General features: G+C 34.6%; 1 protein-coding gene across 4 annotated transcripts in view; it reads left to right on the forward strand.

Moving 5' to 3' along the window:
• Positions 1-17,553, forward strand: part of BRD10 (bromodomain containing 10) — a 107,963-nt gene that overhangs the window by 45,936 nt on the left and 44,474 nt on the right. For all 4 annotated transcript variants that reach the window (XM_080670552.1, XM_080670551.1, XM_080670549.1 and 1 more), the window contains one exon: positions 1,404-2,821. In XM_080670552.1, the coding sequence (XP_080526678.1) occupies positions 1,404-2,821 (1,418 nt within the window). The remainder of the gene's footprint in view (positions 1-1,403; positions 2,822-17,553) is intronic.

Below are 17,553 nucleotides of genomic sequence, written 5' to 3' on the forward strand. Positions count from 1 at the left end.
TTTCAGTCCGCAGAACGATGCTCTATCCACCGAGCCAAATTGGCCAGGGCTGGACATAACTTTTCATTTCTTTCTTTTGGGTATAAACCTCGGAGTAGAATTGCTGGATCACATGGTAATCTTAAACACCTGAGGAACTGCTACACGGTTTTCCAAAGCAGCTGAAACCTTTACAGTGTATAAAGTTTCCAATTTATCTACCTTTTTACCAATACTTATCTCTCTTCTTATAGTCATCTTGGTGGGTATGAATTGGTATCTTATTGTGGTTTTGATGTATATTTCTCTAATGGATAACAATGTTGAGCATCTTTTCATGTGCTTATTGTTCTTTTGTATACCTTTGGAGAAATGTCTATTGAGATCCTTTGCCCTTTTTTAATCCAGTTATTTATCTTTTTACTATTGAGTTGTAAGTGTTCCTTATATTTTCTAAATACAAATCTCTTATTAGATATACGATTTACAAAAAATTTTCTCCTGTGGGTTGTCTTTTCACCATAAAAAAGCATTTAGTTTTGATGATGTCCCGTTTATTTTTTCTTTTATTGCTTGTGCTTTTGGTGTTATGTCTAAGAACACATTGCCTAATACAATATCAAAAAGATTTATATCTATCTTTACAAATAATTTAAAATTTTTAAGATTTTGTAGCAATGTCAGTAAAGAATTTTTTTAAGGGGAAAAAAGCACTCATAATCAATCTAGGAGTCATTTATTTTTGAAATGCTATAATGTCCTTGTCCAATGTATGCATATTTTTATTATTGCTATTGTTGGTTAAGTACTATGTTGTGTTCTGATACTTTTGTGTTTATATGTCATATTCATAATTCTAATTTTAAGGCTACATAATATAGCCAGTTTATTTTCTAGTTGTGTAATGCAACTTCTTTATATGATATGATATAATATATTTGTAATATATTATATGATAAAACTGATTAACACTGTCACATAACTTTTTGCTTGTACTGAATTATTTTCTTAATATAACTTTTTAGAAATGGAATTATGGGCTCAAATGATATAAACATCTTTACAGCTCCTTTATGATGTCACATTACTTCTAGAAAGCACTAAACTTCTTTTGTTTAGAAAACATGCTTTAAATTATTTTTTCATTTATTTTAAAGTTGATGCCCATTATAAGAGTTTTACTTTGAGTGACAATATCGTCAGTGATAATCCTCTATCAAGAAATCTCGTGATCAAGTTAAATGTGTATTTCTTCATCTGAAAAAAAAAAATGGTACAGGCAATGGAACACTTTGTACTGATACTGTAAACTGGACCAGCCATGAATTTATCTTGTTGACTGAAGATAAATATGACAAAATTTGTTATTTTATGGCATCTTCTACTTTAAACAATAATAGTATATTTTGTTAAATTTCCTTTAGGCTTCGGGAGCAGGAGAGAAAAGAGGCAGAAGAAGCTAGTCAAAAGGAAATAGAAGAATGGGAAAGAAGACTTCTAGCTCAAGCAGCTCCAACTTGTATGGAGACCATGTGGGAAATTCCAGCTATTGGGCATTTCCTTTGCTTAGCCCAGCAAATTCTAAACTTGCCAGAAATAGTCTTCTACGAATTGGAACGCTGTCTTCTGATGCCTCAGTGTAATGCTTTTTTATCTAAAATAATGACTTCTCTATTAAGTCCTCCTCATCGCAGACCTACCTTACATCGAAGACCTACTTTGCCTTATAGGACCTGGGAGGCAGCACTGAGACAGAAAGTACACCAGTGGTACACTGCTGTAGGGCAGACTGAAAATCCCAATAACTGTGCTGAGAAACTTGGGTTGTGTCCTCAGTTTTTTAAAGTTCTTGGAGAAGTTAATCCATTGGAAGAAAAACCCTTTCACGAACTACCTTTCCACCAAAAAGTGTGGTTACTTAAGGGTCTTTGTGATTTTGTGTATGAAACACAAAAAGAAGTTCAAGATGCTGTACTTGGACAGCCTATTCATGAATGCAGGGAAGTTATACTTGGTTACGATTATTTGGAGAATGCTTATGTACATTTTCCACAGTTCTGTGGTGCAGATGTACGGATTTACAAGCAGAGACCTTTTCAGGCCCCAGAATTTCCAATTCCACCCATTAAAATACAAAGAGTACCTCGGATTAAACTGGAGAAATTGAAGTGTGACTATTTTAGTACAAGTAATGGAGAACATAGGTGTGGTAGAGAAGGCCTGCCCTCTGCCTTCAAAAAAGAGAAAGAAATTAATTTGGATCCAACTTGCTGCCATGCTAAAATGAACTTGGATAATCATGACATCTCTGTTGAAATGGAAGTGAAATCCAACTGTGAAATTAGAATTCGCAGACCCTGCGAAATTAAGAAAACTGATTGCTGTAAAGAAAATTTAGAGAAACCAGGAAGTCCAGGTGAAGTTACTGGCTTTGGAGAGCCTCTTAGTCCAGGTGAAATAAGGTTTATAGAAAATCACGAAAGATTTGGTGAAGCTTCTAGAGTAAAGCCTGAACCCAGTCCATTAAAAGAAAATGCTCTGAAATCTTGCCAAATACATGTAAATGGAAGTCACAATGATCACGCAGAAATTAGCTGCCCCAAAGTTGTAAGGGATATTCTGTTAGAGCAGTCACTGCAGAGCCACAAGAAACTCAAGCTAACTAAAATGAGGGCAAAAAAGAAGAAAAAGAAAAAAAAGAAATTAAAAGACGCTTTGAATGAAAACTTACAGAGAAAGCGTGAAGGTCTTCATTCTCTTGCATTCAAGTCTTACAAACCTGAGATCCAGAATAAGTTATTGATCATCAAAAAGAAAGCAAAACACAAGAAGCACAAATCTGGTAAGCTAACACAAATGGGTGAGAATTACATTTATGCATACTTCAAGTTCTTTCAGTTAGACATCGTAGCAGAATGAAATGAACATGTATGTATGTGTGTTTGCATGCATATGTAAGGGTCAAGTTTTATATTATTCCCCATGATTAAAACCCAGAGCAGAAGAGGTTTTATTATTAACAACAATAACAACAAAATACTGATGCAGTGCATTTGAATTTAATTTTCATCTGACAGTCTTTGGACATTATGTGTTTACATTTCTTTGGACCAGTTTCTCCATAAGTGATACTTTCCATCACTGATGAGAAGTGTTTTTTTTTCCCTGGGTAAGGGCAGTTACAGTGCCGTGGAAAAAGCACTGGTATCAGGAGATTGCATTCCCAGGACTAAAGTTCATAGCAACTAGCTTCTTAAACCAAGGCAGGCCAGTTTATCTTTCTGGGTCTCAGTTTTTCCCCACATCATATATTTTTCAGCACTGTTTTCAGTTTGTTATTTGCATATCCAGAAAAATGTTGTGAAATATAAGGAAAGAGCTATATCAACTAATAAGACATGAATCATATTTTTATAACAGAATTTGTAAGTTTGTCTTATACCTAATTTAAATAATGTATTTGTCACAAGCCTATTTAAAAATTAAAGCAAAAAATCCGATAAATATACAGGGTGTCCCCCCAAAATGTGTATGCACTTTGAATGATTATAAAGTCTGTGTTTATTAACATATAGTTCATTTTCAAAATTTAAAAGAATCTACAGAAATGAATAATTTTTTTTTGTCATTGCCTGTTTTTGAAATGATGACAATTCTGGTCCAGGCACTGGTGATAACACAAACTCATGGAATCTCAAACATCAAGAATTATTTCTTTAGTATTTGTGTGCCCTCGATTCGTCGACTGTTTTGTACTGTAAACTTTATTTTTTATGTATCTCCAAAAGAAAAAGTCTAGTGGCACTTCAGGATAAATTTTCTTTGTTCAAAGATTAGTCTGGCTTCACCCATTTCAAATCAGTTAAACCTGAAAAGAAGTGAAAACTAAATGGGTTATCAGCTGTTAAAGTGTGTATACAGACTTATAGTATTCAGTGGTTGATTGCTCTATTTTTTAATTGCTTTTGCTTTTCCTAATCTTTGCCATTTAATCAGTTTAAAATGTCTCATTTATTGAGAGGATAGGTGAGATAAAAGCAGATGATTAACTTCATTTATTAACCCTAATAAAAAGTTGCCTGATTGGGAAAACCTTGAATTGTTTACTAAAATAAATTGTGGTTTATTGTAATTATTTGTGGATTTCAGTTTTTTTTCATTATCTCAGTTACAAAGATAATTAAGATTTGGCAATAATTTGATAATGAATTGGCAAATGGGGTGAATTTAGTTTAACTGCTATAGTAGATGTTATACCTTAGTTATTTAAATCATTAAATAAAATTTAATGTATTTTTAAATGTATATGCAATGTATCATTGATAAAGAAGTAGTATAAAATTTACTATCAAGAACAGGCTTAATTAGTTGAACTGAAAATTGCAAAGTGGTCCAAATTGGCCAAGTAATGAAAAGCTACAATATTTTAAAGTAACTTTCAGAAATAAACCTTTTAAATTTTATAAGCAATCCATTAGGCTATATAAATTAAATTTGACTTGAGGAGTTCTCTGAAATGTTGGCCTCTGAAATATTAAATATTTTAAATTTGAAAATGTTTCCAGTTTTATAATATATAATACTGTTTTATTAATACCATTATTTCCTAAAACCTTTGATTAAGTTTTTATTTATGACCCACTATTCATGTGTTCAAAGTTAATTATGAATTAAAGTGGTTTAGAAAGTAACATAGTTATTGATGTAGCAGAATAAAAATATTAGTTGATGAGGATTAGAATAAAATGAATTTGTATTGTAAGCAAATAAAGTGTTCAATTTTTGAAATATAAGTTCAGAATGTAGATCAGAGAGAAAATTGGAGAACTTCATGTCCAATTCTAGACAAGTGAATGAAAAAAGGTCAGAAGCAAATTCAGCTAGTACTTGTGTATCCTCTGTGTGCCTTTTTAGTTGAGGAGAGAAGTCTTACAGGCATGAAATAGGAGAAAATAATGCTCTTGCCTATATACTTTTTCGTTTTTATCTTCAGAGCAAATTTTAGAGAGTCAAGTCTTCAGTAACAAAAATACTTGGATTTGGCAAATACCGTTCTGTTGTTAGCAGTGGATAAGCATAGACCAGCTCTCTTTCATCATCAGACACTAAGCTTCTTACTGTTTTACAATATTACATAAAATGTTATAATAACAACAAAAGTTTATTGTACATCATTTTGCCCTGGGCTTCTTTAATAGGTATGAGATATTGTGTGGCCTTTGATAGTCAGTTTTGGACATACTCTAATCCAGTATTTCCTTTCTTTTTTAAAAAATATATTTTTATTGATTTTTTACAGAGAGGAAGGGTGAGGTATAGAGAGTTTGATGAGAGAGAAACATCGATCAGCTGCCACCTGCACACCCCCTACTGGGGATGTGCCTGCAACCAAGGTACATGCCCTTGACCGGAATCGAACCTGGGACCCTCAGTCCACAGCCGATGCTCTATCCACTGAGCCAAACCAATCAGGGCTTTTTTTCTCTCTCTTTCTCTCTTATATTTTATTGATTTTTTACAGAGAGGAAGGGAGAGGGATAGAGAGTTAGAAACATCGATCAGCTGCCTCCTGCACACCTCCTACTGGGGATGTGCCCGCCACCAAGGTACATGCCCTTGACCGGAATCGAACCTGGGACCCTTCAGTCTGCAGGCCGACGCTCTATCCACTGAGCCAAACCGGTTAGGGCTCCTTTCTCTTTTTAAGAGTGAGCTCCATGGTCCCAAGTTTGGGAGCTGTTCCTCTTAGAGAGTTACATTGTGCATTAGTACAGGTCCACAATGCATTTTATGAAACTCTTGTACCATTTATGTTTGGGGATTCAGAAATCTTCAGATTTTAGAAGGGTGTTAATGATGTGTTTTTGAAGGAACATCCTCAGTGGAGTTTGGAGTAGCTCTGTAATCAAATACATAATTTCTACAGAAAAGAAAAATGTATGAATAATCAGACTAAAGGATGAAGACTATAAAGAACCTCTTAACAGTTCAGGTCAGATTTTGCTACCATATAAATTATTTTTTAAAACTTTATTTTTCGGAATCTTTTAGACTTTAGAATTGTGAATAATTGATTCTGTGCCTGAATATTAAGGTTGCTTCGAGGTCTTGAAGAAAAGAAACTGCTTCGTTTTCTTTAACTTAGTATTTTTCAAGTTTATTTAAACACAGGGCTTTTTTTCCCCTTTTTCCAAATAATAGTATTGTGTAGAATATGCTTTGGGATAAGCTGTGTCATCCATGACTGATTTATTAACCTTCATTTAGGGTAGACTAAATTCTACATGTGGTTAATCTGGTTCCTTTTATGTTTTAATTTTTGGTTGCATCTCCAAATTTAGTAAACCACCTTATTGTGATGGGAGATGGTTTTTAATAGAAGGCACAAAGGCAGATTGGTTAAAAATGATTTGATAATTTTAATGCACTATAAGAGAATTTTGTAACTTGTAACCATTTTTATCTATTTTTCAGAATGAGAATGTTCTTTCTGCCTTTTAAAATTTTGAATTCATTTTTAGTTAATTTAAGCCTGTTCCTTACTCTTGGAAACATTATAGAATAGAAAAACATTGGAATTTTTCTTTTTTTTTTTTTCAAATTTTTTATTAAGGTATTATATGTGTACATATCTTACCATTGCCCCCCCCCCCCACCCCACTCCCATACCTGCCCTCACCCCCCAATGTGGAATTTTTCTTAATGTGCATAATTATAGCACCAGATACTTCTCCTTCAGAATACTTATTTATTAAATCTATTCATAACAATTACATTTATTTCTAGGTTATTTTGGTTATTATCTATACTCTGTTCTATAACATTCTTTTTTTAGCCTTGATTAAAATTAAGGATTAAAATTATTAAACTATCAGGAAGTTTTACAATTTCCATAGCAGTAAATCTGAAAAGATCGTAAGTTGTCAGTGAAAGTGCTTTTGAGAAGGCAAACATTGCTTTACATAGATTAGGAAGATTAAAAAATATTTATATACCAGTTGCAAAAAAATGAGGTTAAACTTTTTTTTTGTAACTTATTTTTAACATGTATCTTGTCATCATTGAGTTGATTTTAAGGCTAAGTCCGTTTTCTGAAAAGGCAGAGTTGACTATAAAAGTCAAAAGTTTATTTAATGCAAACCTTGGAACATTGACAAGTAACTTTGAGACTATTAGTTTGTGTTAGAATACACTACATTTATTTGTTAGTGTATATATTATAGAGAGCAGAGTTTAATCACTTAAGTTGTAAACTGTATTTGCCACTGGAGGTTAGGTTTATTGCCAACCTTGGGATTATTGATTCTTTGTTTATGACCTTTTTTTTTTTATTTCAAGAAAAACGATTTTAAATATAATAATGTTACATGCAATAAACACCAATTATTGAAGAAAATGATCTTACATATAATATTTCATGCAATAAACATTAATATTTTAAGAATAAAAGGATTTTAAGTATAATAATATTACCAAAACTGTACTAACATAGTATAATATCACAAAAGTTGTAGGAAATATTAAAAATCTGCAAATAACAGGATTACTTTTATTATACTCTAGTATATTTCCCCCCCTCTCTGGCTCTATTTTTGTTCATCAGTTTATGTTGTTCATTATATTCCACAAATGACTGAGATCATATATTTATCTTTCTCCGACTGGGTTATTTCACTTAGCATGATGCTTTTAAAATCTGTTTTGTTGGATATGAGTATTGCTCCTCCAGCTTTTTTTTTACTTTTCCATTTGCATGGACAATTTTTTTCCATCCCTTCACTTTCATCCTGTGAGTGTCTTTTGTTTTGAGGTGGGTCTCTTGTGGACAGCATATAGTTGGGTCATGTTTTTGTATCCATTCAGCTACCCTACACCTTTTGATTGGAGCATTTAATCCATTCACATTTAGGGTTATTATTGAGAGGTACTTATTTATAGCCATTTTAATTCTGTATGGCTAGGTTTCTCTCTCTTTCTTCTTCTCAACAATCCCTTACAACAATCCCTTTAGCATTTCTTATAATGCTGGTTTGGTGGTGATGAACTCCTTTAGCCTTTTTTTTTTTTTTTTGTCTGGGAAGCTCTTTATTTGACCATCTATTTTGAATGATTGCCTTGCTGGATACAGTCATCTTGGTCTCAGATCCTTGCTTTCCATTACCTTGAGTACTTCACGCCATTCCCTTCTGACCTATAGAGTTTTTGATGAGAAATCAAGGCGTCAGCTTTATGGGAATTCCTTTGTAGGTAAAGTTTTCTTTCTCTTGCTGCCTTTAAGATTATTTCTTTGTTTTAATTTTTGGCATTTTAATTATGATGTGTCTGGGTGTGGGTCTGTTTGAGTTCTTCTTATTTGGAGTTCTCTGTGCCTCCTAAACTTGTGTGACTTTTCCCTTTACCAGGTTAGGGAAGTTTTCTACCATTATTTCTTCAAACACCACCTTCTCTATTCCTTTCTCCCTTTCTGCACACCTACTATTCTAATATTGTTTCGTTTCACATTATCCCACAGTTCCCTTAAGCTGTCCTCCTGTTTTGTAATTGTTTTTTCTTTTTGGTTCTCTAATTGAGGGATATTTCCAACTCTGTCTTCTAATTCACTGATTCAATCCTCAGCTTCCCCTAATCAGATGTGTATTCCTTCCAATATGTTCTTTATTTGTGTTGTGTCATTCTTTATCTCAGACTGTTCTTTTTTCATAGTTACTATATCTTTTTTTCATACTGTTGTGCTATTTTAAATAATTGAATCAGGAGCCCAGTACAAGGAAATGAGCACTAAATAAGATCTATCAGATGTGTAAAAAACAGTATCCTGGTTTATAGGGAATAACTGAGAAAGTAATGTAATCTACAATATTGGGTTACATCCAGACCGATATTTGTAAAAAAGATTGTATAGTTCTGTGTTGATAGCACTATTATAGCACTTAACTATGTGTGTCTTTATGGGGAAAACTTTTAGAGAACCAACTCAAGATGCCATGGTAAAAGAGAGTAAAAGGATAAACTGTACTCCATATCCTTTTATTTTATTGCCTTCTACTCTCCCACCCTGTCCCACCCCCACAAAAGTGAATACTCATCTATTGTTTAATGTATGCCAGGCACTGTTCTAAGCCTTTATGCATATTGTCTCATTGAACTTTCATAAAAACTCCATAAAGTAGATACTGTTATTTCCTATTATATAGATTTTATAGATTAAAAAAACTGAAGCACAGAGAAATTTATTCCTGTGTCCAAGGTAACACAGCTAGTAAGTGGCAGGATTAGCAGAAAGGATCTCGCCAGGTAATTAGGATATCATTAAATAGCTATAAAGAAACTGACTGAGATGTAGATGAAGGAGTGGGGTAGAAGGTAACTTCAGAAAGAGGAAATTCTAAATCCAGATAAGGAATGATTACATGACTTTTCTATCACATTGACAGGAAAGAAAAAACATTTTTAGAAATATATTGCAATAAGAAGCAGAATTTGAGCCGAAACCGGTTTGGCTCAGTGGATAGAGCGTCGGCCTGCGGACTCAGGGGTCCCGGGTTCGATTCCGGTCAAGGGCATGTACCTTGGTTGCGGGCACATCCCCAGTGGGGGGTGTGCAGGAGGCAGCTGATCGATGTTTCTCTCTCATCGATGTTTCTGGCTCTCTATCCCTCTCCCTTCCTCTCTGTAAAATATCAATAAAAAATATATTTAAAAAAAAAAAAAGCAGAATTTGACAACTGACTCAATATTCTAAATTAAAGGAGAAAAAAAGAAATAGGTGTTCAGCAGTTACTGAATTATATGATAGGGTTAAAAATTACCAGTATGATGAAAAATTTGCCCAAGAGAATAGGAGGAAATCAGCTGTTTTGTTAAGGCCAAATTGCTTGCTTAGAGATAGAACATTCCAGAAATTTCTGTAGAATATAAATATTCGTTCAAAACATGCACTTTTAGTAAATAAAGGTCAAGTTTAAAATCCAGTTGTGGCCTCACATTCTAAGTACTTCCCAGATTTGGTATTTAATAATACAAATGCCCTTTACTTTTAACAGTGATTAATGTCTTATTATCCATTCACTTATGGTTCCTAAAATGAAAACACTAAGAGAGTAGTGAATGTGTTGGGAAATTCTTATACATGGGAAGGCCAATCTAGGAGGGAATTGGAGTGGAAGTGGAAGGCCAAGGGGTAAAGACAGGCAGGGCAGCCAGGTGAAGGAGAGGGATAAAGATGATAATGAGAGACTGAGGAAAGAGGAGTTGGAGTGGGGATGATAATCATCTTCATTTTTCTAGTAAGTGTATCTGCATATTCTAGAAGACTAGAGTTTTGTGCCTACATTTATAGTGTAAAATATATTTTTAGTTTTATTTTTCCTCTCAAGCTGAGCTTTCTTTTCTTGAGCTGTTCTAAGCATAGTTTTAAAAAGCTTCATTAGGTTGCACTTGTAACCTTAATTACTAGACTATATTAAGGTTTTTATCCATTTTCTTGGTACAAGTTGAGATTCAACTTTTTGCCCATGGCTGTGTTTTAAGCCCAAGAATTAAAGCTGAAAATCCGTGTGTGTGTGTGTGTGTGTGTGTGTGTGTGTGTGTGTGTGTGTGTGTTTTAAATGCTTCTTTATTTTTTCTTAATACACTTTTACTGATTTCAGAGAAGAAGGGAGAAGGAGAGATAGAAACATCAGTGATGAGAGAGAATCATTGATCCGCTGCCTCCTGCATGCCCTCCACTGGGGATGGAGCCTGCCATCCAGGCATGTGCCCTTGACTAGAATCAAACCCAGGACCCTTCAGTACGCAGGCCGATGCTCTAACCACTGAGCAACCGGCTAGGGCATTTCTGTGTATGTTTTAACTGTTCTTGACTTCAACACAATCCTAGATCTGTTGTATGGTAACAGGTGACTTAGAGCAGTGGAAGCCCACTGAGAGGCAGTATGTAACTTGCCCTGTATATATCTTGACCTGAAACAAAAACAGATTACTAAATAAAGACTGTGAGGTTTTATAGTACACAATGCTCTATTTTAAAAGTAAGTATTTAATTAAAAAGAATAACTAATTTTTATTGAAGAATACAGGAAATTTTTTGTTCAGATTGTTTTTATGAGGCTATAGATTGAAAGTATTATGTAATAGTGAATATGCGAATCTTCCCCTAGTATAAAGGAATGCTCTGAAATCTGTCAAAAGCATATTATATTGCTGTAGAAAGTTAGAAAGAACACAGTATTTTATCATTAAAAAGAGCACAGCTTTTTAGCCCTGGCTGGGTGCTCAGTTGGTTAGAGCACCGTCCCAATATCCCAAGGTTGCAGGTTCAATCCCCAGTTAGGGCACATAAAAGGATCAACAAATCTCTCTCTCTCTCTCAAAAACAAATAACGTGCTTTAAAAAAGAAAAGAGCACAGCTTTGATGTGAGACATGTCTAGTACAGATACACGCTCCAGTGCACATTAGCTATAAGTCATCCATCGATTTATTTGCCTGTTTATAGCCAGTTTGCTTATCTGTAAAAAAAATGAGGTAATACCTACCTTGCTGTAGCATTACACAGATTAATTTGAATAGCAAAGCATAGTACCTAACATGGTGCTTGGCAAGTTGTAAGAATCAATAAATGGTAACTATGATTTTTGAGAGGTTAGCATTGCATAATGGAACTTGGACTTTGGCAGTAGAATCCCTGGCTGCGGTGCTTACTTACAGTGTAACACTTGAGTAAGTAATCTTTTTTTCTCTTCAGTTATCTCACATTAAAATGAGGAATTGCCTGCCTTCGAGGGTTTTTTTGTGTGTTTTTTTTTAAGAATTAATGAGATCATTTATATAAATCATCTTACTAAGTGTCTGATACATAGTAGGCTCTCAATAAATGTTTTCTTATTACCACTCCTAGGTCATGTTGTGAAGCTCTTTGGTAAATTGTGTTATTTATTTAAACTCATTGTCAATGTTTTCCTCAGCCAGTATCATATTCAATGGTGAAAAATGGAAAGCTTTTTCTCTAAAGTCAGGAACAAGAAAAGGATGCCCACTCTCACCACTATTATTCAGCATAATTCTAGAAGTCCTAGCCAGAGCAGTCAGGCAAGTGAAATAAATAGAAGTAAAAGTATCACTTTTTGTAGATGAAATGATTCTGTATATAGAAAACCCTGAAGACCACCAAAAATATTTGAAACAATAAGCAAATATAGTAAAGTTGCAGGATACAAAATCAATGTACAAAAATCCACTGCTATATACTAGCAATGAAACTAAAGGGAAAAAAAAAAAACGGGGAAAAAAACACCCATTCCGTTTGCAGTTGCAACCAAAAGAATAAAATACCTAGGAATAAACTTAACAAAGGATGTGAAGGACCTATGTACTGAAAACTACAAAATTATTAAAAGATTGAAAAAGACACAATGAAATGAAAAGATATTCTGTGTTCATGGATTGAAAAACTCAACATAGTTTAAATGGCTATATTACCCAAAGATTTAATGCAATCCCCATCAAAATTCCAATGCCATTTTTTAAAGAAATAGAACAAGAAATCAACAGATTTGTACGGAACCAAAAAAGACCCTAAATAGCCAAAGCAATCCTGAGAAAAAAGAATGAAGCCAAAAATATCACACTCCCTGACTTTCAAATTATACTATAGATCTATGATATTGGCAGAAAAACAGACACATAGACCAATGGAATAGAATTGAGAGCCCAGAAATAAAACCACATGTATATGGGCAAATAATTTTTGATACCCAAAAGTACACAATGGAGAAAAGAAAGCCTTTTGAAAAATGGCGCTAGGAAAATTGGAAAGCCACATGCAAAAGAATGAAACCAGATGCAATTTGTCCCCATGTACAAAAAGTAATTCAAAATGGATCAAAGTCCTAAATATAAGATCTGGAACGATAAATTACATAGAAGAAAACATAGGTACTAAATTTACCGACCTTCGTCTTAAGAGAAGATTTTATGAATATCACCCCAAAGGCAAGGGAAGTAAAGGCAAAAATAAATGAATGGGACTATATCAAACTAAAAAGCTTCTTCACAGCAAAAGAAACTACCAGTAAAACAAAAAGGCAATCAACTGAATGGGAGATGATATTTGCAAACAACAGCTCAGACAAGGAGTTTTGTTTTTTTAAAAAATATTTTTTTATTGTTTAAAATATTACATATATTAGTACATATATCTCCTTTTTTTTTCTCCATTGACCTTTCCCCAGCCTCCCCTACCCCTTGTCGCATGCCCTCATCCCACCATCCCCCAGTGTCTTGCCTCCATTGGTGTGCTTATATGCATGCATACAAATCCTTTGGTTGATCTGTTTCTCTCCCTCCCCAACACTCCCCAGCCTTCCGGCTGTAATTTGACCATCTGTTCGGTGCTTTACTGCCTCTGTATCTATCTTTTTATTCATGAAGTTATAATGTTCTTTATTTTCCATAAATGAGTGAGATCATGTGGTATTTTTCTTTCATTGCCTGGCTTATTTCACTTAACATAATGCTCTCCAGGTCCATCCATGCTGCTGCAAATGGTAAGAATTCCTACTTTTTTATAGCAGCGTAGTATTCCATTGTGTAGATGTACCATAGTTTTCTAAGCCGCTCATCTGCTGATGGACATTTAGGCTGTTTCAAGATCTTAGCTATGGTGAATTGTGCTGCTGTGAACATAGGGGTGCATATATCCTTTCTGATTGGTATTTCTAGTTTCTTGGGATATAATCCTAGAAGTAGGAATACTGGGTCAAATGGCAGTTCCATTTTTAGTTTTTTGAGGAAACTCCATACTGTTCTCCACAGTGGCTGCACCAGTCTGCATTCCCACCAGCAGTGCACGAGGGTTGCTTTTTCTCCACATCCTCGCCAGCACTTGTCGTTTGTTGATTTGTTGATAATAGCCATTCTGACAGGTATGAGATGGTACCGCATTGTGGTTTTGATTTGCATCTCTCGGATAATTAGTGACTTTGAGCATGTTTTCATATGTCTCTTGGCCTTCCTTCTGTCTTCTTTCAAAAAGATTCTATTTAGGTCCATTGCCCATTTTTTTATTGGATCATTTATCTTCCTTTTATTAAGTTGTATAAGTTGCCTGTAGATGTTGCAGATTAAACCTTTATCAGTGATAACATTTGCAAATATGTTCTCCCATACAGTGGGCTGCTTGTTTTGTTGATGGTTTCTTTTGCTGTGCAAAAGCTTTTTATTTTTATGTAGTCGCATTTGTTTATTTTCTCTTTAGCTTCCATTGCCCTAGGAGCGGTATCGGTGAAGAAATTGCTTCAGCATATGTCTGAGATTTCTCTGCCTGTGGATTCCTCTAGTATTTTTATGGGTTCCCATATTATGTTTAAATCCTGAATCCATTTAGAGTTTATTTTTGTGTATGGTGTAAGTTGGTGATCTAGTTTTATTTTTTTTGCATGTATCTGTCCAATTTTCCCAACACCATTTATTGAAGAGACTGTCTTGACTCCACTGTATGTTCATGCCTCCTTTGTCAAATATTAGTTGAGCATAGTGATTTGGGTCAATATCTGGATTCTCTATTCTATTCCATTGGTCTATATGTCTGTTCTTGTGCCAGTACCAGGCTGTTTTGAGAACAGTGGCTTTGTAGTATAGCTTGAAATCTGGTATTGATCCCACCTACTTTGTTATTCTTTCTCAGGATTGCTGTGGCTATTCAGGGTCTTTTTTTATTCCAGATGAATTTTTGGAGAGTTCTTTCTAGGTCTGTGAAATATGTCGTTGGTATTTTAATGGGGAGTGCATTGAATCTACATATTGCTTTGGGTAGTATGGACATTTTAATGATATTGATTTTACCAGTCCATGAACATGATATGTTCTTCCATCTGTTTATGTCTTCCTCTATCTCTTTTTTCAGTGTCCTACAGTTTTCCGCGTATAGGTCTTTTACTTCCTTGGTTAAGTTTATTCCTAGGTATCTTAATATTTTTGGTGCGATGGTGAATGGGATTGCTTTTTTAGTCTCTCTTGCTATAAATTCACTATTGGTGTATAGAAATGCCATAGATTTCTTGGCGTTAATTTTGTATCCTGCTACATTGCCGAATTCATTTATTAAATCTATTAGTTTTTTGATGGAGTCTTTCGGGTTTTTTTATGTACAATATCATGTCATCAGGACAGCTTTACTTCTTCTTTTCCAATTTGGATGCCTTTTATTTCTTCTTCTTGTCTAATTGCAATGGCTAATACTTCCAGTACTATGTCGAACAGGAGTGGTGAGAGTGGGCATCCCTGTCTTGTTCCTGTTCTTAGGGGAAATGGTTTTAGTTTTTGCCCATTGAGTATGATGTTAGCTGTGGGTTTATCATATATGGCTTTTATTATGTTGAGGTATGATCCTTCTATTCCCACCTTGTTGAGAATTTTTATCAAGAAAGGGTGTTAGATTTTGTCAAATTCTTTTTCTGCATCCATTGATATGACTATGTGATTTTTATCTCTCAATTTTTTTATGTGATGTATGACGTTGATTGATTTGCAGATATTGTACCATCCTTGCATTCCTGGGATAAATCCTACTTGGTCATGGTGTATGATCTTTCTGATGTAGTGCTGGATCCCATTTGCTACAATTTTGTTGAGGATTTTGGCATCTGTGTTCATGAGGGATGTTGGCCTGTAATTCTCTTTCATTGTGTTGTCTTTATCTGGTTTTGGTATTAGGGTGATGCTGGCTTCATAGAATGAGCTTGGAAGTGTTCCTTCCTCTTGAATTTTTTGGAATAGTCTGAGGACAGGTTTTAGTTCTTCCTTGAATGTTTGGTAAAACTCCCCTGTGAAGCCATCTGGCCCCGGGCTTTTGTTTGTCGGAAGCTTTTTGATGACTGCTTCAATTTCTTCCATAGTTATTGGCCTATTGAGATGTTTAGATTCTTCCTGATGGAGTTTTGGAAGGTTATATTTTTCTAGGAATATGTCTATTTCCTCCAGGTTGTCCATTTTGTTGGAACAGAGTTGTTCATAGTATTTTTTAACAATCCTTTGTATTTTGGTGGGGTCTGTTATTTCTCCTTTTTCATTTCTGATTTTGTTTATTTGGGTCCTCTCTCTTTGCTTCTTGTTGAGCCTGGCTAGAGGTTCATCAATCTTGTTTATCCTTTCAAAGAAACAGCTCTTGGTTTTGTTGATCTTTTGTATTGGTTTTTTTTTTTTTTTATATGTGTGTGTCTCTATGTCCTTTATCTCTCCTCTGATCTTTATTATTTCCTTCCTTCTGCTTACACTGGGCTTTTCTTGTTGCTCTCTATCTAACTCTTTGAGTTGTAGGGTTAGGTAATTTATTACCATTGTTTCTTGTTTTTTGCAGTAGGCTTGTAGAGCTATGAACTTCCCTCGCAAGACTGCTTTTGCTGTGTCCCATAGATTTTGGATTGTTGTGTTTTCATTGTCATTTGTTGCCATGATGTTTTTTATTTCTTCTTTGATCTCTCTGGTAACCCAGTCATTGTTTAATAGCATGCTGCTTAGTCTCCATGTGTTTGATTTTTTTGGATTGTTTTTATTGTAGTTGATTTCCAGTTTTATGCCACTGTGGTCTGAGAAGATGCTTGATATGATTTCTATCTTCTTGAATTTTAAGAGACTTTGCCTATGACCCAACATATGGTCTGTCTTTGAAAATGACCCATGTGCACTTGGGAAAAATGTATATTCTGTTGCTTTGGGGTGAAATGTTCTGAAGATGTCAATTAATTCCATCTGGTCTTGTGAGTCATTTAGGATTGATGTTTCTTTGCTGATTTTTTGTTTAGAGGATTTGTCCAATGGTGATAGTGGGGTATTAAAGTTTCCTACTATGATTGTATTGCTGTCACTCTCTCCCTTGATATGCTCCAGGAGTTTTTTATGTATTTGGGTGCTTCTGTATTGGGTGTATATATGTTTATCAGAGTTATTTCTTCTTGTTGGATTGCTCCCTTTAGTATTATGAAGTGGCCTTCCTTATCTCTTGTTATGTCCTTCACTTTGAGTTCTAATTTGTCAGATGTAAGTATTGCTACTCCAGCTTTTTTTCCATATCCATTCGCCTGGAAAACCTTTTTCTATCCCTTCACCCTCAGTCTGTGTGCGTCTTTTTCTGAGGTGGGTTTCTTGTATACGGCAGATATATGGGTCGTGTTTTCTTATCCAATCCGTTACTCTATGTCTTTTGATTGGGGCATTTAATCCATTTACATTTAAAGTTATTATTGATAGGTGCTTATTTGTCGCCATTTTTATTCTGTACCCCTGTGTTCCTTCTTCGCTTCCTATTTCTTTTTTTTTTCTTTTTTTTACAACAGACCCTTTAGCATTTCTTGCATTGCTGGTTTGGTGGTAATAAATTCCCTTAGTCCTTTTTTGTCTGTGAAGCTCCTGATTTCACCTTCAATTTTGATTGATAGCCTTGCTGGGTACAGTATTCTTGGATTCAGACCCTTCCTTTGCATGACTTTGTATATTTCATTCCATTCCCTTCTGGCCTGATGAGTTTCTGTTGAGAAATCAGTCGCTAGTCTGATGGGGGTTCCTTTGTAGGTAACTT

The sequence above is a fragment of the Plecotus auritus genome (assembly GCF_963455305.1).
Source record: "Plecotus auritus genome assembly, chromosome: 5".
NCBI lineage: Eukaryota > Metazoa > Chordata > Mammalia > Chiroptera > Vespertilionidae > Plecotus > Plecotus auritus.